The following is a 26,937-nucleotide window of genomic DNA, read 5'->3' as shown; positions in this document are numbered from 1 at the left end:
TAAAATAATTGAGAAATAACTAAAATATAATTAAAGATAAAGATGTTATGCAATAAAATTTAATAACTATTTATTTCACATTCGTCATAGCAGATAAATAAACCAGTAACTGTTGAGCAATATTTATAAACAAATAACAAAATTCGATTATCGTAATACTTTCATTTCGGTACCTCTTATGATTGATTTCGCATGTTAAATATATAAATATTGGTTATGGTGTAGAAACGTCAAATTTTACTGGTTGTATTCTATAATTGGAAAATAGGTGTCAAAGAGAACTAATATGACCACTAAATCCACCACAGGTGGTTGAGATTAGATTGATTCACCAAATTTTTAAAATAAAGAAATCAATTACATGTTTCTAACTTAATAAATAAAATATGAATACATTTTTATAAAGAAATCGAGTTAACAATTCAAATATAAATACAAAAAATATATATAATTTTTTTAATCATAATGAGTTAAACGATCTAATCTAACTCAATTATACTCAAACTCCTTTGACTTAAATTAAACAAGCCTTATTAAAATTTCATAAAAAATAGTACACAACTTTAATTTTTCAACCTACCCGAGTCCAGAACCGTAAGTCAGATAGACCCATCAGATTTAAACTCAATTTGACACTTGGTAAACCAAATTTTTACCAAGTCCCTTGAATGATTCATTCATTATATAAGCTACTTTTGTTGAGCCAACACATAAATAGTCAATCTTTTTTAATATTAAAAGAATCTAGTAATATTATAGTTCCGAATCACACAAAACCCAAAACCGAAACAGTGGTCAAAATGAATTTTCCCTTCAGAATCGAGCGACCCATCAAAGTTGAGTAACGATACAAAGATTCAGATTTTATTGCCTGCCCAGCTCTATTTCTACTAATAGGTAAAGGCAATAATGCAAATGTTGCAACTATTTGACATTTGATTAATGTAAACTTACAACAAATATTTAAAATTAAATGACACAGGAACAAAGAAAAATCATACTTTCTACACGCAACGGTTGGAACTGGACAAAATAACTAAAAAGAAATATTATTAAAAATAAAAAATCTCGAGGGAAGTAATTAGCAAAATTTTTTGATTATTAATATACCACACTAGGTACCCATCGTACATTTGGACTCGTTGCTTTGCTACAAATAAAATAGCTACCGAATTTTGCATTTCATCGAGAGAAAAAACAAAAAAAATACTGTTCTCACTGAAGCAGCCGATCCTCTAGAGACCATATCCTGGATAAAACAAACGCAAGGTCAGTCAACTACACTTGGTATTTAATTACTAGTTATTTGATAAATACACCAATTAAGTTGAACTAATAAATTTCTATTTTTCAAATCCATAATATTGATGTCTCAATGAAAGCGTTAAAATTGTCACTGCCTCAAACTAGTGTCAATATTTCCTCATACCAAATGCACCATAGTAAACATAGATACTCATTTTTCAACTACATACCTGAATTGTCCATGGGGTTTCCAGCGGGTATGGGCTCAGGTTCCTTAATCTCAACAACCACGCAGTCCGACATTAAGAAGGTTTTGGCAACAGAAGCTGCATGTTCCAGGCAACATCTGACCACCTGCACAAGAGTAGGATTGCATCAGAATTCGAAGCTTCGTATCAAACAGAAACTTGCAGTATGGCCTTGATCAGAAAAGCTAGAATGCTTAGATACAACTCAAGACAAATCCGAGCAGACATTAACGTGCAGAGCTATTCGACATATTCAAAATCACAATACATGAAACAGCATGCAAAATAAGTTAAAATAAAAATCAATGTCTAAAATAAAGCACAACTCATCATAGACTAACATGATATCTGAGTCTATTTATCCTATTATCAAATGTTATCAAACATGTTATCACTCTCAGACCTGTTATCAGGCCACCATCAGATGCCCAATTCTACAAACTTACGCTCGAAATATCCAATTCCCAATTTTAAGAAGTTTACATCAACGGGTGATAAGACTATAAATGGTATTCTCACTTTACAAACCAATTTTGGAAAATTGAATTAAACTTCCGATCAATTAGTGATATTCCATAAATATTGGTATTGGTATAACTATAGCAGTATAAAAAATAGCTAGGAGCATTTAATTGTCCGAAATAAACTATATGACTGTTGACACGGCATGGTTAACATTTTTGAAGTGACCATGCTTCCTTGCAAAAAGCATTTCAAAAGTTATTATACATGAAACTACCAAGCGATTTCATCCATACTGGGAAGCAAAAATGAAACCCGGCCCCCTTCAAAAGCTCATATTTGGCACACACAAGTATTTTGAACATTATTTATGCCTCATTCTAACATAGGCAACGCAGATATAAATATTGAATTAACCTTCAAGTTTTATGATGTTGACATCCCAAGCATGAAATCTAAGATATCAACATAAACATGCCATCATTAAAAACAAACTCAAATTTAATCAGATAATTTGGACCTGTAACTGGAGATTGCTTGGCAACCACATGAAAGTAAATTAAAAACTAATTATGCTCAAACAACAAATCACCTTTGTTGGATCAATGATTCCAGCAGCCATCAAATCTTCATATTCTCCAGTGGCGGCATTATATCCAAATCTAAAATTGTCGGTGGACAATACCTAACCACAAGACAAAGCACATACATCATCACAAGCACGTTGATAGAGTGAGAGAAATTCCAAATTGAGCAGATCCAGTACCTTCTCACTGACAACGCTGCCATTGACACCAGCATTCTTGGCAATTAATTTCAAAGGGTAACTAAGAGCTCTTTTCACAATATCAGCTCCAACCTGCATAAGTAAACCACAATTTTGAAGCCATAAACACAGTAAAAACATTTAGAGTTAAACTAAAAACAACAGTCAGGAGCATTTCCCAGCACCCAAAACAAAAATATCATCACATTCAAGACATGTATTCTCGCCATATCAAATAAATGACTCACTTTTTCTTCATCATTTTCAAGGCTATCCTTGATTGCATCCACCTTTGATGCTAGTCTCAGCAAAGTGCACCCACCACCAACTACAATACCTTCCTCAACAGCTGCCTGAAAGTCAACAAATCATTAGTTCACAGAAACAGAATCCAAAACTAACTTGAATCAATGTACTGCGGGAAACAGAAAGACACCTTTGTAGCATTAAGTGCATCTTCAACTCTCAACTTCTTTTCTTTAAGCTCTGTCTCAGTTTGTGCTCCAACCTATACGTGTAGGTACAAAAATTGCCCAAGTTGATTACCTTGTAGAGTACAAAAATTGTTATATTACCACATTTCAGGGGGTTCATTACCTGTATCACAGCCACACCGCCAGACAACTTAGCAATTCTCTCGTTCAACTTTTCCTTCTCATACTCTTGCTCTGCAGCCTGTAATATTACACAATCATAATGTTAGAACATGAAGAAGAATGAACCGTTCCCATACTCCCCTATATGTACAGAATTTCTCCCAGGATGAATAATGTTAATGTGCATTCACACACAGATACATGTAAGTCTAATTACAAATGTGTACGTATATCAATCATTCTACGCTTTAAAAAATATTTCATCCTTGTTAAGTGTATCATTAATTATGCTTTCTGTAAAATATCTTCATGAAACCCAGCACATGCCACATTGGCATGTGCAAACTTTGTGGTAGAGAGCGGGAGAGAGATAGAGAGAATGAAACCTCAATTTGGTTCCTAATTTGTGCAACTCTCTTGGTCACTGCTTCCTGGGTACTTCCGTCACCAACAATAGTGGTTGTATCCTTGGTGAGCACCACCTTGGAGGCATGTCCGAGAACCTCTTTACCAGCTTTGTCCAAAGTAAGGCCAACCTCTTCTCTGATTACAGTGCCTGTAAACCAATTGAGGAAATACATAATGTTATCAACAGCGGGAAACAAAAAGATAGAGAATAGAAAATATACACTTCCAAATTAGACAGACAATCAACGTTGAATTTTAAATTTAAAGACCTCCAGTCAAGATGGCAATATCATCAAGATACTGGCTCTTGCGTTCACCAAACCCAGGGGCTTTAAGTGCTGCAATCTTCAGTGATCCTCTAAGTTTGTTCACCACAAGAGTTGCCAAAGCTTCTTGTTCAATATCCTCTGCCATAATCAATATAGGGTGTCCACTTCTAATTGCATCCTCCAGTATGTTGATAAGATCCCTTGCATTGGTAATCTTTTTGTCAACCAACAGCAACTGCACATCATAGAGACCACATATTTTATAAGTAAATACACAGGATATTAAAAATAATATCAAATTACAGGGAACACAAACAAATGTCACACCTTGCAGTTCTCATACTCAACAGCCATTTTCTCACTGTCAGTAACAAAGTATGGAGAAATATAACCACGATCAAATTGCATTCCCTCGACAACATATAGACTGTTATCAGCACTTTTTCCCTCCTCAAGTGTCACGACACCCTTTCTACCAACCTTGCTCAATGCTTCAGCTATCATTTGTCCTACTTCGTAATTGTTCCCTGCACTGACAGCTGCCACATCTGCCAACTCACTATCTTCAACCTGCAATCCACCCAACCACAACCTTTCAAGTCTCAACCAAAAAGATGAAAGAAATAACCACTCAGCAACGAATCACTATAAAATATTCAAAAATGAAAAAATTTAAGCACCCCATGTGATAATAGTGTTCATGCATACACACACAAAACAATGTTCAGTATCTCAACAAGAGTAAATAGCATAAACATCCATTGAGATTTCGTAAAATTGAACAAACACTCCCTACTTTTAATACACATTATATTAAATCCACATTACACTCTAACCCCTATAAGGAAGGTTACCGTAAAAGTTAAATAATCACAAAGTGTCAGTCCAATTTTACAAAACCACAAGAGGTATCAGTATTATCCACTCTTTCAACAATTAAGTAGAATAATGTTTCACCTCTTTTGACAGCTGTTTAAGCTCAGACACAAGAGCTCTCGCTGTCTTCTCAATGCCACGGGTGATGAGCACTGGGTTAGCTCCAGCCGCAACAACCTGCAAAAACCAAAGCAAAATGAAGCCTAATTGTGCGAAAATAACCAAAACCAAACCAAGCACTCAAGCAGTTACTACTCATTCAGCCATTCCACATTTCCAATGAAACAACAACAAACCCACCTTAACACCTTCCGCAATAAGTCCCTGCGCTAGAACAACCGAGGTCGTGGTTCCATCACCTGCCAAGTCGTTAGTCTTGGCCGCCGCCTGTCTCACCAACTTGGCGCCAATGTTCTCAACCGGATCCTCCAACTCAACCTTCCAAAACCAAATTCACCAACAGAAAACGAAATTCAGATAAAACACTAACCACCTAAACAAATTCAAACACTCCAAACACGCATACATACACGAAAATGGAAATGACCAATAAAACGTAACGAAATTCATCAAACGCACCTCCTTGGCGACAGTGACACCGTCGTTAACGATTTTGGGCGAGCCGTACTTGCTCTCGAGGACGACATTCCTTCCCTTGGGACCAAGCGTGACGCCAACCAGATCCGCGAGCTTGTTCACACCGCTCTGCGAAACGCAATAACACGAAAACAAAACGTCACAATCGGCGGAACCTGAAAACGCGCGTTTCGTCGATACTAATCAGAGTGCAAGCGTGTGTGTGTGTATATATATATATTTATATAAATACCTGGAGTTTCTTGATGGCGGTGCCGTCCTTGTTAAAGTGGAGCTCCTTGGCCATAGCGGAGACGCGGGCGCTGCGGCTGCGGCTGCGGCGGGAAATGACTACGGCGTTGGTGCGGCGGCGGGAGGAGAGGGGAAAGGAGGAGATGGCGGAGGAGGAGGAGAGCTTGAGGGCGGCGACGGAGGAGGTGGGAGAGAAGGTGGAAGCCATGGTTAGGGTTTAAGGAGGGTTGAGGTGTGGATAACGTGAGCGGCTTGAGAGAGTGAGAGTGAGAATGAAAGAGAGAAAGAGAGAGGGATTAGGTTTTTATTATTACCAGAGGATTTGGTCTTGAAGGTTCTGTTTCATCTAGGCCGTTCGATTCTGTGGACTCTCGTTGCTCTTGTCGTACATTGGAATGCTCTAGAACTTTTGGTGCTGTTAACTGTTAGGAATTGGTCGCTAGGGTGTAGAGAGAGAGCTTTAGAGCAGAATTTAATTTATCTAACTTTCTCTTTCTCATAATTATAATATCTTTCTTTGCTTTTTATAAAAATAAAATAAAAATATGCAACCCAAAAATATCCTTTCAGCTTTAAATATAGTGATAAGTAATATGTAGTTATTATATATAGTTACTACTTACTATATATAACAACATAAATGTTCTTATATATAAAATTTGATTATTTAAAAAATATATTTTTAAAATAAAAATACATAAATTAGAAGAAAAAGAGCATTTTATTTTTTGGTGTAAAATAATTCTTTTATTTTTAAATTAAAATCTATCACACTAAAATTTATCAACATTTGTAATGGTCTTAAATACTAAATATTAAAGTGTTAAGACTAAAAATGTCTAAAAAATAATCAAAATGGTAAATACATATCAATTAAACATAGTATTAATGTCATAAATTAAAATTTTAAATACACAACCAAATATGTAAGTCTTAATATGTGAAAAACTAATTAGTTAAGTTTGTAGACTAGTCTACGAATTAGCAAATTAAGTTTGTCAAGTTTACAAACTTCACGGACTAGACTTAAAAATTAAACATAATTATACGTATCTATGAAAAAAAATGGATTTGTTATCTACGAAGTCTGGGGACTTACGAACTAACCCACGGACCCAAGTTCATCTACCCACCCCTATTATTTAGGGATATTTTAGTCTAAAAATAATTAATATATAAGATAATATGAATTGAGTCTTATATAAAAGAATAAACAATTGTTCTAAGTTGAGTCATATAAATAGAAATAGAGCTAATTAATATTCATTTATATCCTTTTTATAATTATGTAATTAGAATAAAGCATTTATTAACTTTGTTGATGACTAATATTTGTTAAAGAACATATCAAATGTTTAGCCACCTTTAGTGAAGTTTTTCCCTCTTAATCACATTTTTCTTCCATAAAACTCAAACACATATAAATATAAATAACTATGATTTTTTTTTTATTTAGAACCAAAAGATATATAAAACTTATATTTCGCACTCGATTAATCTTTTTCCATTGCATTGTCCTTTAAAAATAAAGTATACCATTCAATTAATTTTAATTCATGTCTCATGCAATTATGAAGTGAATTGTGAATTTTTATTGTATAAAATAAATAAAGTTTAAGTTTCCATAATTTCTTTATTTTTTAAATTTATTATTGTAATTATATATTATATTTTTCCTTATAAGGGTAACATGATTAGTTAAGTATCCTCACTCATATTAGTTTAGACTTGGGATCAAATTCAATTTCCCTTGTAATTTACATTCTTCCATGTAAACTTGCATTGAGAATCGAGTAAGTAATCCATAATTCTACTAGAAATCCTCAAAAAGATTGATGATTAGCTCTGTCTTGTATTGGGTCGTATCTTATGTGTATTTTTTTTACAAAAAATTTATATTAGAATAAGATATAATGTCATACAAGGTCAGAGTCAAACACTAATCTTTTTAAGAATTTTCAATAAAATTATGAATCATTTGTCTCATCTCTAGCACAAGTTCTGCATGAAAAAAATATAAATCATTAGACAAATCAAATTTGACCATCTTTCTCAGACCTAATTGGCCTTTCACATGTCTTCACCACCTAGTTACCACTTTTCAACCTCTCTACTGTTTATGTCTTCTCCATCAAGGTAGGGAACTCAGTAATGACCATAGGAACCACCATCTTTTTTAACTCGTATCTCAAATTTCACTAAACTTTCCACACCTCTAAGCTCCAAAGGTAGCGTAGGAATGGAATTGGGTCAAATGCTTGAACTTCATAACATAATCTTGGATCGTCATGTTCCCTTGATATAATCTTAGGAACTTAGCTTATTTTGCGAATGTTGCAATGTTTGGAAAGTACTTCTCAAGGGACAACCTCTTGAAGCCTTCCTAGTTGACAACTACACCCCTAGCCTTTATCATTTGTTATGTGTCTCTCCACCATTACTTAACTTCACCCATCAACATATACATTGCATAGGTCAACTTTTTTTTCCTCGGGACACTCCATCACTTTGTAGATCTTCTCCATCTCATTGAGCCATAATCAACTACCTTTAGATCAAAATCACCCTTAAATTGAGGAGGATTGCATTTCCTAAACACAACTAATCCTTTATACTCTTGAGGAATTACTAGTCTAATTGCCTCAATTGCAACCATTTTGGCTTCTATTTGAGCCAAAGCAACATTTTATTGGTGCATAGGTGTAGCCATCATCTTCGTGGTCCTAACTATCTGATTTTCATCAGAAGGTGGCGATGGAGAATATTAGTAGGTTTACCTGCCATCCTATATGAGATTAATAAGACCATAAGATAGCATTGTACAACAACTAACATAGCACAACAATAACATATATTAACTGCACAACAGAAACATAATAAGATCGCCCAAAAGACTTAACCGACTGTGATACCATAAAAGTGTAATAAACAATCGGGCCATTATTACAATGCAACTAAAAACATAAATATCTTTTAACATGTAACATCTTGTATTTTTGAAATAAAATAAATAAATAATTATGGACTTGATTAATTAATTAAGTTACAATATAAATAATGTTTTTCTATTAATTAAATAAAATAACAAGGGGTTGTAGAGGAAGGAGATTTGGGTTGGACTCTAGGCCCAACCTATAAGATATTAAAAGAATATCAATGGCTTAAGTTTTCATTGTGCACTTCTAAAACCCTAGGAGCAAGAAACTTGTTGGTTTTCTGAGCAAGTGCACCCAAGTCTCTGTAGTATAGTTAAAAGGTTGTCGATCCTCAGGAACTTGTGAAGTAAGCTTTGATTTCTATTATACTAATTGGTACTTGTGAATTTAAAACTTGAGTAATTACACATGTTCAAAATTTGATGTAAATGATAGATCAAACTTAAGTAACCAAAAGTCAGATTAGATTTAAAGAAAACAGATATGAGAAACAGTTGGGATTAGATTTCATCAATCTCCTTCCAATGCATTCCTATTGATTCTTTCAAATGATTCCATTACTCGTGGTCATTGAGTTCTCTATATTCATTCAGACCCAATTCCTTGGCATAAGAAATTCTAAGATATTTAACTCAATGAATGATTCCTCACTTCATTCAGTTAAATATCCTGCATTAAGAGTCAAAACTTATTACAACTATTAATTCCAAAATCATTCCTGACTTTTGAAACTAATAGGTGATTCGTTCCAAGTCTAGATTCAGAAAATGTTTTCCAACCAAATTCTAAATCCAAAATCAAAGATAAATGATCAGTTCATCAAAGCATTAAGAACATAAATAAATCACTGACATTTAGTAATAGATGAGATATATATATGAATCAAAGAGGAATACAAAGGAGTTCGACGATTACATCAATCCCAACCCTAGAGCTTTAGCTCTCCATGGTACAAGGAATCACTAAACAACAAGGAGAAAGGTAGAAGAAAGAGATCCTCTAAAGAATCGCGTCCCCACGAGCTCCAAAGTGCTCTGTTTCCTGATTCCTCTTTGTTCTTCTCTTCGTACAGCTAGTGATGCCCCTTTTTCTCTCTCTTCTGCCCTTTTATAAGTGCTGGAATTAAAATAGAGTAGGTAGGAAAGAGAAGAATCCACTCAGTACCTTGAAACGGCTGAGCGGTTTGAAGAATTCTTCATCATGAAGTAATTTGAAAGGCTGAGCCGTTCAAATCCGCTGAGCGCCTGAGAGATTCTTCACTGTTAAGCAAGCAAAAGGGGCTAGGCGCTTCATATTCGTTGAGCGTCTAGGAGGTAGAGAGCACTCCTTCTTCCAGGGCCAAAACTGCTCAGCGCCTTAGAGTGGCTGAGTGCCTCTCCTTTGCTGCATTTGTTGAGCTCTCTGGCTTGAAAGCGCTCAGCCATTTTGAAGGGCTGAGCCTTTTTCCTCCAGACTTCAAATCCTACAAAATAAACACAAAATTTGATCAAAAGACTCATCACTCCCTGTAATAATGTAAATTAAGAGTCCCTCTTTGATTCTAAGTATATATTGACCAAAATTATATCAATATATACAAAAATTGTGCTAGATAAGTGTCTCAAATTCAGATTTCATCAGACTAGTTAGACACTTATCAAGCACTTTTAGAGAAAAACCTAGGAGAAGTCTACAAAGAGTGCGAGGTAGTGGCTAAGGCTATAGGAAATGCATAGTATTGCAATCGAGGCCATACCATTAAGTATAGACACCTCCTTAGTGGTACTAAACACAAGACGACCAAAGGAATTTGCCTTTATCATGCAACCAAGTGAGAATGTAAAGACATCAAGCATTGTCTCTAAGGAGGATTTAGATATGGAGCAAATGATGGATAAGCAATCCATCGACAAAGAGGATATAAACATTCTTGTCTATGATTTCACAAGGAGTTCGTCCTACTATAATATGAAGGAGTTCCTACAGATGTGCTACTATTATGAGTAACCCATTACCATTAATTTCGCACTACTAAAGTGACTGAAATTTGACCCTTGATCTATATAGTCAGCGCCATATGCATGCATCAGGGAGCTCATCAATCAATAGGGATATGAGCTTGAAAAACCCTATCATTTTCACAATGTTGTGGAGTTAAGTGAAGTGAATGTTAGGCAACAAGAAGGGAGGATTAAATTGTTATGTTTTTTAAAAATCAATTATTTATGAAAATCTATCCTTTAGAAGGTAACCTTTTGAGTGTTCAAACTTAAAGTTATTTTATGAAACTAGTTTCTGAGCAGGTTAGTTTTCACAACAAAATCTGCAACAATATATGTTAGATGCAATAAAGTAAATGAAGCAAGTAAACAGATAGGGATAGAGAGATTTCACACAGAACTTTATACTAGTTCGCCCTAATTGGGATACATTCAATCCTCACACAAACTCATGAGATTTTCCACTATCATAGTCAAATATTGTTCAAGTTACAACTTCAGCCACCTATTGATACAATCACTCCACTACATAGCCACTTGCTATTAACGATTCACACCCACCCATTTACTAAGATTTCACACTCAATAACCTGCTGAGACGCCCAACCTCACAGCCACCTACCATGAGACCACACAACCACTTGTTGTGATTTCTTTCCTTCCTTCTTACTCATTTACAACCCAGATCTATGTAAGATAGGTTCTTTACAAAAATGGATTTATGTATCATAACACTCTACTAAGCTTACAACAAATTCTCCTAAACTAGAGCTTCCATTAAGGAAGATTCACACTTCGTTTTTCTATTACAAGATTGATACACATGTAAAAGTGAAGATCTTTGAAAAATCAAAGTATAAAGCAAGGATTACAACTTTGATAGCTTGTGTTTTGATTACTCTCTTTTATCCTGATTGCTTGAAATTTATAACCTTGATCTTCCTTTTTATAGCCATTGAAACATGTTTCTTATGGGTAGCTTAGTTTTTAAGTAGTGTAGACCTCAATTGTATTTTTCTTTTCTAATGTTGTCAAATTTTTCTTCAAAAGATTTTACCTTCTAAGCAAACCTTCTTTTCAAACCTTATGAGCAAAGACTTTAGTATTAGTCCTTTAAGAAGCTAAGTTTAAACTAAAACCGTTTGATGGATGGTTCAAAGATTTGGTGCTATGAGACAATTCCATAAGATTAAATGCTATTTGTTAAAGCTTATAAATTGTAATACTTTGTCAACCTTATTAATACTAAATAGAACAACTCTAAAACACTTGAGCAAAATTGTTAGTACTTTACATGAGAACTCTTTTATATTAAAATTTGAAACTAAGAGTTTATCATTATTAAAACACATATTAAGGCAAGATTCGACATTAAGTAATGAGGGGACCCCTCACAATCTTCCTTCCATGATTGGTGGACCCAAATGAGCATGCTAGATCCAACCTTGGACTAAATTCTTCCAAGTTGAGTCCACACTCAAGGTTGTGTAGCACTTCATCTACAAGGAAAAGGAAAAGAAAGCCAACTACCTTAAGGATGTAAGGTATATAAGGTATACCAAATGCCATCAGTTTGGTGCCTCTAGTATAAGAAAGGACTATCCTTTCTTTGCCATTTGTCTTTGTTACCAACAAACTCCACTTCCTCCTGATACTTATCATTTTGCCATCAACGCTTTTCAGTCAAATCAAAATATCCACTAAGTAATCACTATGATCATATTATATCCACCAAAATATCTACTAATTAAGTCAAAGCAATATGAGCCACAACAAGAATTACAATGTCCAAATCTATCATTAACTAAATAATCCATCCTCAATCATCTCCAAGTGTAACAGAGGAGGCCGAATAAGTAATGTCTGGTGGGGAAACAATTGCTGCAAAATAAAAATAAAAGATCAATTATTGATCAAATTATAATAAGTATATAATACAATAACGCAGTATAAAATAGATCTAGCTTGTTACTTTGTTCAAATTTCTCCAACTCTTCAAAATCCCCATTTTCATTTGAAAACAATGGTAGTTGTGTTCTTTTAAGCCAATCTTGTGTGCAAATAAGTGCTTCTACCATTCTAAGTGTAAGAGAACTACGACATGGATTAAGAATTCTTCCTCCAGTACTAAAGGTAGATTCAGAGGCCACTGTAGAAACAGGTATAGCAAGCAAATTTCTAGCCATATTTGAAAGAATTGGAAATCTACCCGAGTTGAGCTTCCACCAACTCAAAATATTCAAATCTACGTAACTCTCTTCTAAGGCTTCCTCCAAGTATTTGCTTAATTCAGATTTATTACAGCTAGTTCTTTGAAAAAAATGGTTATAATCATAAGGGTCATCACTACCTCCTTCTTTGAATCGAGGTTCTTGTGAGTTAACTTCTATTTCATCTCTTCCACCATTATACTCTTGAAAAAGTAATTTCAAACTAGACTCCACTTTTTCTTTTAAACTAGATGCCACCTCACCATCAAAATTTTAACTAATCAACCAATGCATGAACTATAATTTGTATCCTAGATGCAACACAAAAGCAATAAGTAAAAACATATTTAGACGATCAGCATTGCCCCAATACTTATCATATTTCTTCTTCATATTTTTTCCATAATGCATACATTTATATCCCTAGAATTGCACATTTAATTGATCTTCTTTCCAATTCCAAAGACCTCAAACATGTATATATTTCTAGTTACATAAATTGAGCCAGACATGCGCAAAGTAGCATCATAAAACAATTTTAGAAATGATAGGATTGCACACACAAATTCCCAATCAGCATATGAAGGAACACCCTTTACCTTTTTTAACTCTTTGATATACTTATCTTGCATCTCAAGCTCTTCAAAAGCCTTGGGAAGTTTTAATGCAACCTCTAACATTAAGTAGGTAGAATTCCATCTAGTTTCCATATCCAAGCAAAAAAGGCCTTTTTATTCTATATTTTGTTTCTCAACACATGTCTTGAATTTAGACAACCTAGAATGGGAAGATCGTACATATTTTACAGCACCGCGAATTCTCAAAATAGCATCAATGTTATCCTTGAAACCTTCTTTCATAATCAAATTCAAAATATGGGCACAACAACGCATGTGAATATAATCTCCCTTCATAACCAAACTATTCCAAGACATTAACCTTTTTTTTAGATATTGGATTCCAACATCATTTGACGAGGCGTTATCAACTGGTAAAGTAAGAACACGATTCAACCCCCATTTACTCAAGCAATGTTCAACCTTTTTAGCCATGGTCTTTCCTGTGTGACTAGTGACTTGACAAAAGTTTAACACCTTTTGCAACTTCCAATTGTTGTCAATGAAATGAGCAGTCAAGCACATATAACTCAAATTTTGAGATGAAGTCCATGTGTCTGTGGTGAGGCAAATCCTTTGACAGTTTTGAGAAATAAATTCCTTCAACTTTTCTCTTTCACTATCCCAAAGTTTATAAATATCACATGCTAGCGTAGTACGTGACATGACATTAAGAGGGTGCTACAATGCTTAAAAACTCACAAAAAGCTTCATGCTTGATACATCAAAATGGGAGCTCCATTGCCACAAACATTTTGACAATTGCAATTCTCAATGCTTGTTGGTCAATTTTGGGCCTAGCCAATGAAGGGGAAGAAACCATGGTTCTAGATGAGTCTGATTTTTGCTTCTTGCTCAACATTTTATTTGATATACCCTTGCATCTACGTAAATGATTTCGCATAGCACTTGTTCCATTCTCAAACCTAATCAATGTACCACAATGGTTAAATTTAACTCTCTTATTTACGTTGGGCTTTGGCTCCTCAATAAAGTGATTCCATACATCAGATCGATTCTTACGCCCTTTAGAATCGCGAGGCGGTAACATTTGTTCAGCTAGATGTTGTATAGTGTCAGAAACTAAAGTTTCATTTAGCTCAGCCATGTAGTTGTTCTACAATAGAAAAGAAAAATAGGATGTTAATTAATTGAGATATAGAAAGGAAGCCAAGACAAGGTATTACAAATGAAATTGAATAAAACATAACTTTTACGAAGGTAATTTGTTACACGCAATTGAATATAAATAAGAAAATGTAATAAATTTTGCTCAATATTAAAGCAACTCAAGTAATCCACATGCTCATGGAATTGATGAACATTTGTATTAATTATACCCATTTTTCAAGAATAAAAGCATATTCAAGGGATTTACCATAAATGTGAACATACTTACTGGTAGGTACTGACTAGCGCAGTGAACAGCTTCCCAGGAGTATTATTTAGAACAAGAAAAGACCGAGTTGCTTCAGAAATAGTAGGTTCTTCAAACAACTTAGTAGCATTGAAGCACTCCAGAACCCATTGTTGAATATCATGAAATACACTAGTATTGAGATCTCTTAAAACATCCTGCAATAGAAAGAAGACTCTTCACTTATTTTCTTGCTGGATCGCTCCAGGGTAAAGAATGAAAATAAATTTTAATGCCCACACAAATATGTGGCAAAACTAATTATAGTAAGGGATTTGCAGAAAAGATAAATAAAGGACCTTAATGGAAGATTCAATCTTTGCCCAAACAATGTCAAAAGCTTCAATTTGCGGTTGCTGAAACAAATGGTGATCACATTCTTTGGTCACGCTTCCTTCCAGTTGCTTCACACTTTTAGGTGATGATGAAGATAACTTATTTCTCTTGCATAATTTTGTATGTGTTGTTGGTGCTCTATCTTTTCTCCGGGATGAAGCTTTATGAAGAACAAAGAATGGCTATTGAAAGGAACCCAAATGAAGATTAAATCAGCACTCTGCCTGTATTAGCTTGGAGGTCAAATCATACTAAGACTAAAACCAATTTCTACATATGAGACCTGCTATTTTCTAGCTTCTCCCGTATTGCAATGAATACCAATAGGCAATACACAAATTAAAAAAATGTAACTAGCACTGCTACAATGAATTGAATACACCGTCCATCATGGCAATATTTTTATAGAGGCTAGATTTCATACTATTTGCTAGTTATGATGCCCAAGCAAATTAGTCTTAAACAATGACTATAATTACATTTATAAAAAATCATCGTGCATTTAAAATTGATCAAATTACAGATACACATTCTCAATTAAAACAATAGTTTCAACTTCAAATGCCAACCAAATACTAAAACAAAAAAGTAAAACCTAGTTAAGAGTTGAAAGGGCGAAAGCAAAAAGACTCACAGGCACATTAATGTTCTCTACGGATACGAAGGCAATTTGTTACACACAATTGAGCATGTGGATTACTTTGATCATTGTTGGTACTGAAAAATATTGAGCAAAATTTAATAAATTTTCTCTCCACAAAATTCAAGCAAAAAGAGTAGCTTATTAGACATACAACTTTGCACCAAGGAAGGAGTCACAAATCAAAGTCAAGTTCAGCTCGTCTTAATACAACAGTCACTCAACTGTAAAATTCTGGTTCATTTCCCTTTATGTCATCCAATGTTTGGGATTCATGCTCATCCACCTGAGTAGACAAAATGAACCACATTAGCGTATAACTTAAAAGTATCTACTTAAATAGTTTGTAGCTGTTGATTACAGAAAAAAGTTAAAACATTATTATAAAGAATTATATTCATTATGATGCTAGTGAATCAGAGAAAGGAATTACAAAATTTCCCAAATCTTAAATTGTCATATTGAACATCTAAATTATACAATTGGTTTTTGATTCATTATGCATGTCTGAGTATGATGTTCCCAAATCTATAATTAAGCATGGTTGCATCTTCAAGATATGAATGACAATTATTGCCTTTTGCTCAATCTGAAAGTTAATCCTTGCTTGTTTAAATTCCATTTCTATTTTCAGTTAATTAGTCCATTATTAGTGGCGGAACTTATAAGGAGGGAAGTCATAACGTCCAATATATATATGCTATGTCTGGTAACTAACAGGGTAGATTAGTAAACTAGCAAAAACAACCTGTGAGTGTATTTGGTGATCATCCAGTGATCATCTGATGTAATTCTCACAGACAATATACAGTTCTTCTTCATCTATCTTATTCCTTCTATGTGTTTACTTTATTTTTCTCAATCTTGCATAACACTTTTGTTAAGATATAACAGCAAGTGTGAATGAGAAAAAAATCATAGAGACACTTTCTTGTTTGAATAATGTATCTAGTTGAATTGAATCCCAACAATATCTTATATCTAAAAAAACAGTTGCACCATATATGTTCTAAGTTGTTTCCCATCTTGTTTAATTTTTCTTTTCAAGCAGGAAATTCTTGATGCTGCTAGAGCATGACCCATTGGGCTGACGTTGATCAATATATAATAAGGTTTGTAACATAGGTAACATTGATTTGGAGAAAATGATATCCACGTGTTCACTTCAATGTGAAGGAAGGGTAAAACTAGCAATATAACATGTGAGCTATGAAGAACATAAGAGAATTGTGTCTTCTTTTTCTTTTTCAGTTAAATGAGCATGAAAGGACTAAACACATAAAGAAAAGTTTCATAAAATCTATTAAAGAGAGAAACACGGTTTTGTCCAACTCATAGCTACTCCAAAAAACCTATTAGCACATATTAATGACCAAGGGTCTGACCAAAACTATATTTGAATCTCTTAAGACTAAGATTTTTAAGGATAAACTTTAAGGGGTGTTGTGTTCTTATGTTGTGTGAAATTTTAGGATAGACATTTTGACGACAAAAATAGTAGTGATCTTGAAGTTCAGAACTTAGTTTTGGGATGTGTTTAATGTTTAAAGTGTTGATCTCTATATCCAATAAAGCTTAAGTAAATGATATTTAGCTGTGGCAGAAAAGAAGCTAAGTACAAGTTTACAGAAACATATGCTATATTTAGTTCAGCTCTTTTTAGCATGATTCTAATGTAGTAGGTTAATTTTTTCCTTCTTGTTATAGTGACTCTAACACTAGATACAAACCAATCTGTGGTCCATCAACAACATAACGATTCACAAACCAAAAGAATCTTGTAATGGAGAAATCTATTTTTTCACTTTAGGAATTCCTTATTAAATACTGGCCTTCACAATATTTTTTTCACCAATACTATCAAGTATCAAAAATAAAATATGATAAACAGATGCATCATATTTTACCCAACATTAGGCAAAAAACTTGCAAACTCAATTGATCAAAAACAGATGCATCATTTTTTATTCATGTAGAGGCAAAGTGTTGATTGTAAATATGATAAATAGAAACAAAATGTGGTGGCTCAAATCAATCCTCTGCTGAAGCGAAAAATATCTCAGCATCAATAATAGTAATGATATTAGAGCAATTAAAGGCTATGAATACGTCAAAAAGACGGAATCGCACACCAATATCACATTTTAAGATATAACATTGAGTACCTTATCATATTCATCCGTGCAAGTTGTTCGCGACGTCTTTGGCTCTTCGCGATTTCGTAGTGCAGCGTAATGCAACTTTGTTTTATTCGCAATGTCTTCGTGATTTCGCAGCAACAGCGCACCCTGGGTAGGACATTTGGATTTTCGTAGCAATAGCATTCAGATTCAAAATTTGGAAAATTAGGGATTTAGCACTTGGGTAGGAGATTTGGATTTTCGCAGCAATAACGTTTGGATTCAAAATTTGGAGGGGTTTTGGGAAATTAGGGATTTTGGTAAAAAAAAGTTATAATGGATTTTTTAAACAGGCTTTGATCCGATCTGTTTTAAATAAAATGGTTAGGTTAATTGGTTTTTTCAAAATCGGTTTGGTTCGGATATTTGCTGTTTGCATCAGTTATTTTTCAGATCGGTCCGGTTCGATTTTAAATGGTTCGGTTTGGTTCGGTTTTTTGCACACCCCTACTGAACACATTACTTTTTATTCTGAATAGATAGACATATTCACTCTAATAAAACATATTCATCTAAAATTCAAAACAACTAGATTTGATCCACTTAAAATTTTCTCTTTTTAAAATTGTGTTTGTCATCATAAAAAAGGAGAGATTGTTAGGTCAAAAGACAATCTTAGACCCTTCAGACATTAAGTTTTAATGATAACAAACATGAATATTTTTCTAAGAGAAAATTTTTTTTAGATCAAACCTTAATACAAATAAAGATAAGGTGATCAATTATTAGGATATTAAGTTTCATAAATAAAGCATTTCATTTGTAAGACAAATGCTTTGTATGAATATCATTTATGATATTTGATTACAAAACCATCTTTGTCTACATGATTCCTTAACAAATTGAATGGAAAAAATTCTTTAACACTCACAATTCACTAAAGGAACTAAAGGCATGCTTTGCATCAAAAAAAGACTGATGTTAAGTCAAAAGACAATATTGGATCCCCTAAATTTTGAAGTTTTAGGGTTTAACAAATGAAGCATTTTTAGAAGAGAAAATGTTTTTGAAAATGTCTTTGCAAAGTGTCTATCAAACAAAGTGTAAGACGCATATCGTTTGTAAAATGATGTGAATCAGATGAAGAACACAATTTGTCTTATATACATTAAATGTTCATTATTTATTAAGACAAACGACAAAATCTATTTTGAATGCTTCATTCCTTAATAAATTGAACAAGAAATCCATCTCAAAGTTCACAAATCTGTTAAAGAGAAAAGGATCGTGCTTTCTGTCAAGATCAAGGACAAAAATCCTTGAAATCATAGAGAAAAGCACATAAAGTCATTGTTATAGTTGCACTACGCTAATATTGCTTTTATAAGCTTTGTTTGGTATAGAAAGATGATAAGTAGCTTTTTTAATCAGATAAGAGGTATCATTTAGTCAAATGCATTTAATGGTTGTATTAAATGAATCAACGATTACCTATTATCGTAAGGAAAAATGATGAAGACAAATGAAACAAACTTGTGAGTTGGACTCAAAGTGTTGCAACGATCATCTTCTCCAAGCTACTATATAGGAAGATTTGAAGCTTAAGAAAGAAAATAACACAACAAAAAGAAGAAAAAAAGACATAACATATTGAAGAGATTTATATAGAAACATACACTCTGTAATTATACTTGTGTATAGTCCTCATTCTTTCTTGTTAAAACTTATTACTCTATATTGGTTGTATAACATCTAAGTGAGACAAACACAACATTTGTATAACCTTCATAACCATTGTAATAAAGTTAAGCTCGAAGAAGCTTGTTTGTAAAATAATATTTGTTTTGACCCTAGAGAGGCTTGTATGTAAAAGAATACTTGTTTTGAACCTGAAAAAGATTAACTATAATAGAATACTTAGTTGGTAAGCTTGGAGAGACTTGTTGTAAAAAGAATACTTTGGTAATTGCTTAAAAAGGCAAGTAAAAGAATACTTGGAATTAAAACAGAAGTGACTTGTTATAATAATACTTGTATCTTTGTTGAAAGATAGTGAAACTTAATCTGGTTGAATTGAGAACTAGACATAGTCTTAATGGTTGAAACGAACTAATATAACAATACTCAGTGTTTTGTCTGAATTCTCTTAATACTCCATTTGACTAGCAATACTACTTCACTACGTGAAAAATGAGTTTTTTATACACACTATTAAAATCTCTTTTAGTGTTTATCTTTTCTCCATAACTAGCATATCCCTTAAAGCACATAAAACTTCAAACAAACAAAACTAACTACTTCAGACTAACACGCATGGTTCCTTTTTTTCGGTGCTTAAAAGGTGATAAGTAGCTTCCTTGATTAAATAAGAAATGATAATTTCGTGAGATGTATTTAATGCACCAATTGACACTTCTCTCTATATTGAACGAAGATGAAGATAGATGCAGGAAACCTGTTAGAGATGCTCAAGTGTTTGCAACAGTTATCTTCATGAAACATTTATAAAAAGAAGCTTGAGGATTAAAAAAAAAGAGACAAATTTACACGAACATCATTGTACGTTTTATTCTTTTTGGTAAAATGCCTTGTACTTAATTGGTTGTATCACATTTTAATAGTAAGACGAAATAACATTGTTACCTTACTTAACTTTAACTTTGTGTTATTGTTTTGAGCTTGAAAGGACTTGATTTTAATTAAAATGATAATTGATTGTTAAAGCCTAGAGAGCTTTATGTTAAAAGAATACTTAGGTAGTTACTTGAAGAGGCAAGTCAAAAAATACTTAAGTTGAACCAAAAGTGACTTGTGAAAGAATATTTGTGTCTTTGTATTATGAAACTTGATTGATTTGATTGAGAACTAATATAATCTCGGTGACTGAGATAAACTATTATAAAAATACTGTGTGGTCTTCTTACTTTACTTTCTATTTGCCCTCTTGCAGGATTGCTACTACTTCACTGTTTCGAAAAAAGTATTGAGATTTTTTATTGACACCATTCAATCCCTTTGTTCTAGTATCTTTTTTTTTCTCCACACTTATCATTATGGATTTCAATTAATAGATCTTTTCATTCATACTTTACTTTCACTAAGAACAACATCACCAAGATTCAACACAAATTGCCACCAATGGACAAAGCAACTCAATAATCAACAACAACACATGGGATAACAAAATTACAAACTTCTTTTATCTCTCAATTACTTCCAAAACCAAGGAAAAGAAGGGAAGAAATGAAGAACTTTGAACAACTTCTCTCGAACATTCTCATTTTCTTAGCATGAAACTCTACTTTTACTACTCAATCTCCATTTTTTGAGAAAGATAAGGAAGCTCCAGATGGAATTAGAATAAAGCTTGAACTTCTCTAGCTTTAGCGTTTTTTATCTCTAAAATCTCACTTGAATTTAGATAAGTGAACTTATAAAGTTCAAATTCTCTAAAAACCTTATACATATCCCTATTTTTGGTCAACTTTAACCTTAACACAAACAATTTTAAACAACTTAATTCATGAAAATTTCTTAATACTTAAAATTTTGAGATAACACATAAAATAATGTGACAATTCAAACAATACAAACATCATGCAACATGCAATATTCATATAGCATACAACAAAATGTTACAATATATAACTAAATTTTAAGATAAATTATATATATATATATAAATAAATACTATATTTGAATATATAAATTATATTTAAAATTTGAATAAATAGATATTTTAAACATATAAATTATATTTTATATTCATGATAAATGATTCACATTGTAGTACAAGATTATTTTTATTTATTGATAATTTATTTTAAAATATTAAAATTTAATTCATAAATAATTATGATAAATAAAAATTAAATTAGATATAAATTTTAAAAAATTCCTAAAAATTCTCTTATTAAAAATAAATACCTACAAAAACGTTTTTACGCAAAATAATATTTAATGTTTTATATGCACAAGATAACATTTCATGTTTTATACTCAAGGATAGATTAATTATATTTCAGAAGCACATCTTACCTTTTCAACATTCAACTTTTATTATTACTTTCAAACACACTCCACAATATTAAATACACTATCCTATCATCTACACATTGAGGTCAGTTCATATCATAATGGAAGTTGCTATTCCAAACTTTTCTTATTAATTTTAAAACATCACTTGTTATAATCTTTTTAAGTTATATATATATATATATATTTATTTTTAAAATATTAACCATTTTGATTTATATAAAAAGTGAAATTTATAAGTTTATTTAAAGAAAAATTTATGTCATAACTTAAAAATCTTATTACAAATTAAGTATGTTTTTCCCTTAGTTATCATCATGAATTTCATATCTAATTTAAAAAAATATGTTTATATAATTTAATGAATTCATCAGATTCAATTTTTATAAAACCTAAGATTTATTTTGCTTTTATATTGATATTGATGTTAAATTTTTACAAAATTATTAGACTCTGTCAGAAAAATTAAATCAAGCCAACAATTTTGAATTGCTGGAACAGGAACTTTTAATTTTGACTATTCAAAATTAACTGCACCGTCTCAAATTGGAATTTGGAATTTCATAATTGCTGCACCGTTCAATTAGAGCCACAAGTTGAAATGCTATTTTCTACAATTCTGTTGTTTGTGAGTTGTCAATTAATATTATAATGTTTTATAAAGCCTATAAAAGGCTAATCATGTACTGAGTATGTTGGATCAAAAATTTCAGATTGAAAATATATTGAAGGAAACTCTCTCTTCCTCTCTTGTTTTTCCACTGTGCGTATGTGAGTGAATTTGATGAAATTATGTTCTATTGATATCAAATTGGTATCAGAGCCAGAGAGTCCGGTGATAGTGTGAGTGAAAAAAAAATATTTGAGTGAGAAACAAGAGGGTTCTTACTTTGTTTAAAAAAAAAATAGAGTTGTTATATCTTTGAGAGAGAGATATGGCCACTAGTTACAATATTATTTGGTCTGGTCCCAAGTTAGATGGAAAATTAGATTTTAGTTATTGGGAGACTTTGATGGCCACACATTTAAGAGCTCACAACACTTGGAGCTTTGTTGAACCGGGATTAGCAGAAGGAGCTGATGATATTGCTAGAAGAAGAGACCAATTGGCGTTGTCACAAATTCACCAAGGAGTAGATTATTCCATTTTTGGAAAAATTGCAAATGCCAAAACTGCCAAAGAAGCGTGGAATATTTTGAAGTTGTCATATAAAGGTGTAGAGAAAGCTCAAAAATCCAAGTTGCAATCTTTGCGAAGGGAATATGAAAGATATGAAATGTCGAATTCTGAATCCGTGGAACAATATTTTTCACGAGTTACAGATCTCGTCAACAAAATGAGAGTATATGGAGAAGATATTCCTGAAAGCAAGGTGGTGGAGAAAATTCTACGCACCATGCCGATGAAGTTTGATCATGTGGTGACTGCAATAATAGAGTCCCACGACACAGACATCATGACAGTTGCAAAATTGCAAGGTAGCATTGAAAGTCATGTGAGTAGAATCTTGGAGAAAACTGAAAAAGGAAATGAAGAAGCATTGAAAAGCCAGGTGAATTTTACCAACATAGCAGAACCCAGCCGACGTGAAGACAGTAAAGGTCGTGAAGGTGGAAATATAAATTTCAGAGGTAGAGGTCGTGGTAGTTTCAGAGGAAGAGGTCGTTGTAATTTTAATCAACAATGGAGAGACAACAATTTCAGGCCACCTAATCAAGGAAGAGGTGGACACAATGTCAGATCTACCAACCGTGGAAGAGGAAGAGGCAGCTTCACCAACCAGGAGATGACAAATTTCAATTGCTACCACTGTGGAAAGTTCGGGCACAGAGCTGCAGATTGTAGATTCAAACACCAAGCAAATATAGCAGAAAATCAATATAAGCATACTGGTGAGAGTTCTGATAATCCACAAACCTTACTTCTAGTAGCAAATGATTTTTCAGGCGATGGAGATATTTGGTACCTAGATACTGGCTGCAGCAACCACTTGTGTGGGAAAAAGGAATTATTTTTCTCACTAGATGAAACAGTAAAATCTACTGTGAAATTCGGAAATAACTCTAATATTCCGATTTTGGGAAAAGGTCGAGTTGCAATTAGATTGAAGGACGGTTCTCAAAATTTCATCTCTGATGTTTTCTATGCTCGTGGTCTTCATCACAATCTATTGAGTATGGGACAACTATCAAAGAAAGGTTACAACATGAAGATTCATCATGGATACTGCACGTTGATAGACAAAAGTGGAAGATTTATAGCTAAGGTAAAAATGACCCCGAATCGCTTATTTCCTTTGAAGATTTGTCATGAAAAGTTTACTTGTTTGAGTTCTATTATTCCCAATGATGATTGGTTGTGGCATATGCGCTTTGGACACTTTCACTTCTCTGGATTAAATTATTTGTCAAGAAAAGAATATGTTTCTGGCTTGCCTATTGTGAATATTCCTAATGGTGTTTGTGAGACGTGTGAGATTGGAAAGAAGCATAGAGAATCATTCCCAACTGGAGTATCTTGGAGGGCGAAGAAGCTATTAGAGATAGTTCATTCAGATTTATGCATGGTTGAGATACCAACACATGGAGGTAGCTGGTATTTCATTACTTTTATTGATGACTTTAGCAGAAAAGCTTGGGTGTATTTTTTGAAACAGAAATCAGAAGCTTGTGATGCCTTTAAGTCATTTAAGGCATTAGTGGAGAAACAAAGTGGCTGCAAGATTAAAGCATTGAGGACAGATAGAGGCCAAGAATACCTTGCCTGTGCAGATTTCTTTGACCACCATGGAATTCAGCATCAAATGACAACCAGATACACTCCTCAACAAAATGGAGTAGCAGAAAGGAAGAATAGAACAATCATGGATATGGTGAGATGCATGCTAAAGGCAAAAAACACCAGAAGATCTACTGTTGTGTATATTTTGAACAGGTGTCCAACAAAGAGTGTTTGTGATAAAACACCAGAAGAAGCTTGGAGTGGAAGGAAGCCCTCAATCTGGCATCTCAGAATTTTTTGGTGTATAGCATATGCTCATGTACCAGATCAACTCAAAAAGAAGCTTGATGACAAAGGAGAGAAGTGCATCTTCATTGGTTACAGCACCAACTCAAAGGCGTATAAGCTTTACAATCCAGTGACAAAGAAGGTAATTATCAGCAGAGATGTGACCTTTGATGAAGAAGGAATGTGGGATTGGTCTTTCAAAGCCCAAAAGGAGCCTGTAGTAAATTCAGAAAACTATGAAGAGGAGAATGGACATGTAGATCCAACACCTGATGAACCAGAAACATCAAGCAGACCACAAAGGCAAAGGAGACTACCAGCCAGATTGGAGGATTATGTTGTGGGTAATGATAATGACCCATCTGATGAAGAAATTATCAATTTTGCCTTATTTGCAGATTGTGAGCCTGTAACTTTTGAAGAAGCTTCAAATAATCAACATTGGAGAAAAGCAATGGATGAAGAAATTCATGCCATTGAGAAGAATCAAACATGGGAGCTGACAGACTTACCAGCACACAAAAGGCCAATTGGAGTAAAGTGGGTGTACAAAACTAAGTACAAGTCCAGTGGAGAGATTGATCGCCTTAAAGCAAGGTTGGTAGCAAAAGGGTACAAACAAAAGCCAGGTATTGATTATTTTGAGGTATTTGCTCCTGTAGCAAGATTAGATACAATTCATATGCTTATCTCTCTATCAGCTCAAAATAATTGGAAAATTCATCAAATGGATGTTAAATCTGCTTTTCTGAATGGTACTTTGGAAGAAGAAGTATATGTTGAGCAGTCTGCAGGATATGAAGTTAAAGGAAAAGAAGATAAAGTCTACAGATTGAAGAAGGCATTGTATGGTCTAAAGTAGGCACCCATGGCGTGGTATAAGAAGATTGATTCTTAATTTGTGGATAATGGATTTCAGAGATGCCCGTTTGAACACATTGTATATCAAATCTGTTGACCCTGACAATATTCTTATTGTGTGCCTCTATGTTGATGATCTAATTTTTACTGGCAATAATCCAAAAATGTTTGCAGAATTCAGGGAGGCTATGGTTAAATGTTTTGAAATGACAGATTTGGGTCTAATGTCATATTTTTTGGGCATCAAGGTTGATCAGCAAGATGATGGAATTTTCATTTCTCAAAAGAAATTTGCAGGTGATATTTTAAAGAAGTTCAAGATGGAGAATTCAAAGCCAATCTCAACACCTGTTGAAGAAAAGTTGAAGCTGACAAGTGACATTGGAGGCAAGAAAGTCAATCCAACTCTCTATAAAAGTTTGATTGGAAGCCTTAGATATTTAACTGCAACCAGGCCAAATATTGTCTATGGAGTTGGACTACTCAGCAGATTCATGGAAAAGCCTCGAGATTCTCATTGGCAGGCAGCTAAAAGAATTCTCAGATACATCAAAGGTACTCTGACAGAAGGAATTTTCTATGATAAAGGCATTGATGTGAATCTTGTTGGATATACAGATAGTGATTGGGCAGGAGATAGAGAAACGAGAAAGAGCATGTCAGGATATGCATTCCATCTTGGAAGTGGTACAATATCATGGTCATCAAAGAAGCAACAAGTGGTGGCGCTTTCAACTGCCGAAGCAGAATATATAGCAGCAGCAAGTTGTGCAACCCAAGCTGTGTGGCTGTGAAGAATGCTTGAAGAGATGCATCAGAAGCAAGATACTCCCACAGTGATATTTTGTGATAACAAGTCAACAATTGCATTATGCAAAAATCCAGTATTTCATGGACGGTCCAAGCACACAGATATTCGATTTCATAAAATCCGAGAACTGGTAGTTGAGAAAGAAGTAGCAATTGAATATTGTCCAACTGAAGAACAAGTTGCAGATATTTTTACGAAGCCATTAAAAGTCGAGTTATTTTATAAGTTAAAAAGAATGCTTGGAATGATACAAGCTTGATTTAAGGG

General features: G+C 33.5%; 1 protein-coding gene and 1 pseudogene across 1 annotated transcript; one reads left to right on the top strand and one right to left on the bottom strand.

The window, feature by feature from the left end:
* Positions 1-1,081: 1,081 nt before the first annotated feature.
* Positions 1,082-5,979, bottom strand: LOC109805805 (ruBisCO large subunit-binding protein subunit beta, chloroplastic). Its single transcript, XM_020368011.3, has 14 exons — positions 5,700-5,979; positions 5,450-5,575; positions 5,171-5,308; positions 4,952-5,047; positions 4,322-4,564; positions 3,995-4,229; positions 3,704-3,873; positions 3,319-3,396; positions 3,158-3,229; positions 2,970-3,074; positions 2,722-2,814; positions 2,548-2,640; positions 1,476-1,599; positions 1,082-1,249 (listed from the first exon to the last, which is right to left on the bottom strand). The coding sequence occupies exons 1-14, from the start codon at positions 5,904-5,906 to the stop codon at positions 1,236-1,238; spliced, it is 1,794 nt and encodes a 597-aa protein (XP_020223600.1). The 5' UTR covers positions 5,907-5,979; the 3' UTR covers positions 1,082-1,235.
* Positions 5,980-25,906: 19,927 nt separating this feature from the next.
* Positions 25,907-26,653, top strand: LOC145952445 (secreted RxLR effector protein 161 pseudogene; annotated as a pseudogene).
* The last annotated feature ends 284 nt before the right edge of the window (positions 26,654-26,937 follow it).

This window comes from Cajanus cajan, chromosome 10 (genome assembly GCF_000230855.2).
Source record: "Cajanus cajan strain Asha chromosome 10, NIPB_CcT2T_4, whole genome shotgun sequence".
NCBI classification, from domain to species: domain Eukaryota; kingdom Viridiplantae; phylum Streptophyta; class Magnoliopsida; order Fabales; family Fabaceae; genus Cajanus; species Cajanus cajan.
This window is presented reverse-complemented; position numbering and strand designations above follow the sequence as displayed.

What these genes read in the sequence shown, in the direction of transcription:
- LOC109805805 (XM_020368011.3), bottom strand. Translation starts at nt 5,906, where the DNA reads ATGGCTTCCACCTTCTCTCCCACCTCCTCCGTCGCCGCCCTCAAGCTC. An exon ending in GTGTCACTGTCGCCAAGGAG is followed by an intron (nt 5,309 to 5,449) that starts GTGCGTTTGATG and finishes TGGTTTTGGAAG; the next exon opens with GTTGAGTTGGAGGATCCGGT. An exon ending in AAATTAGGAACCAAATTGAG is followed by an intron (nt 3,397 to 3,703) that starts GTTTCATTCTCT and finishes GTAATATTACAG; the next exon opens with GCTGCAGAGCAAGAGTATGA.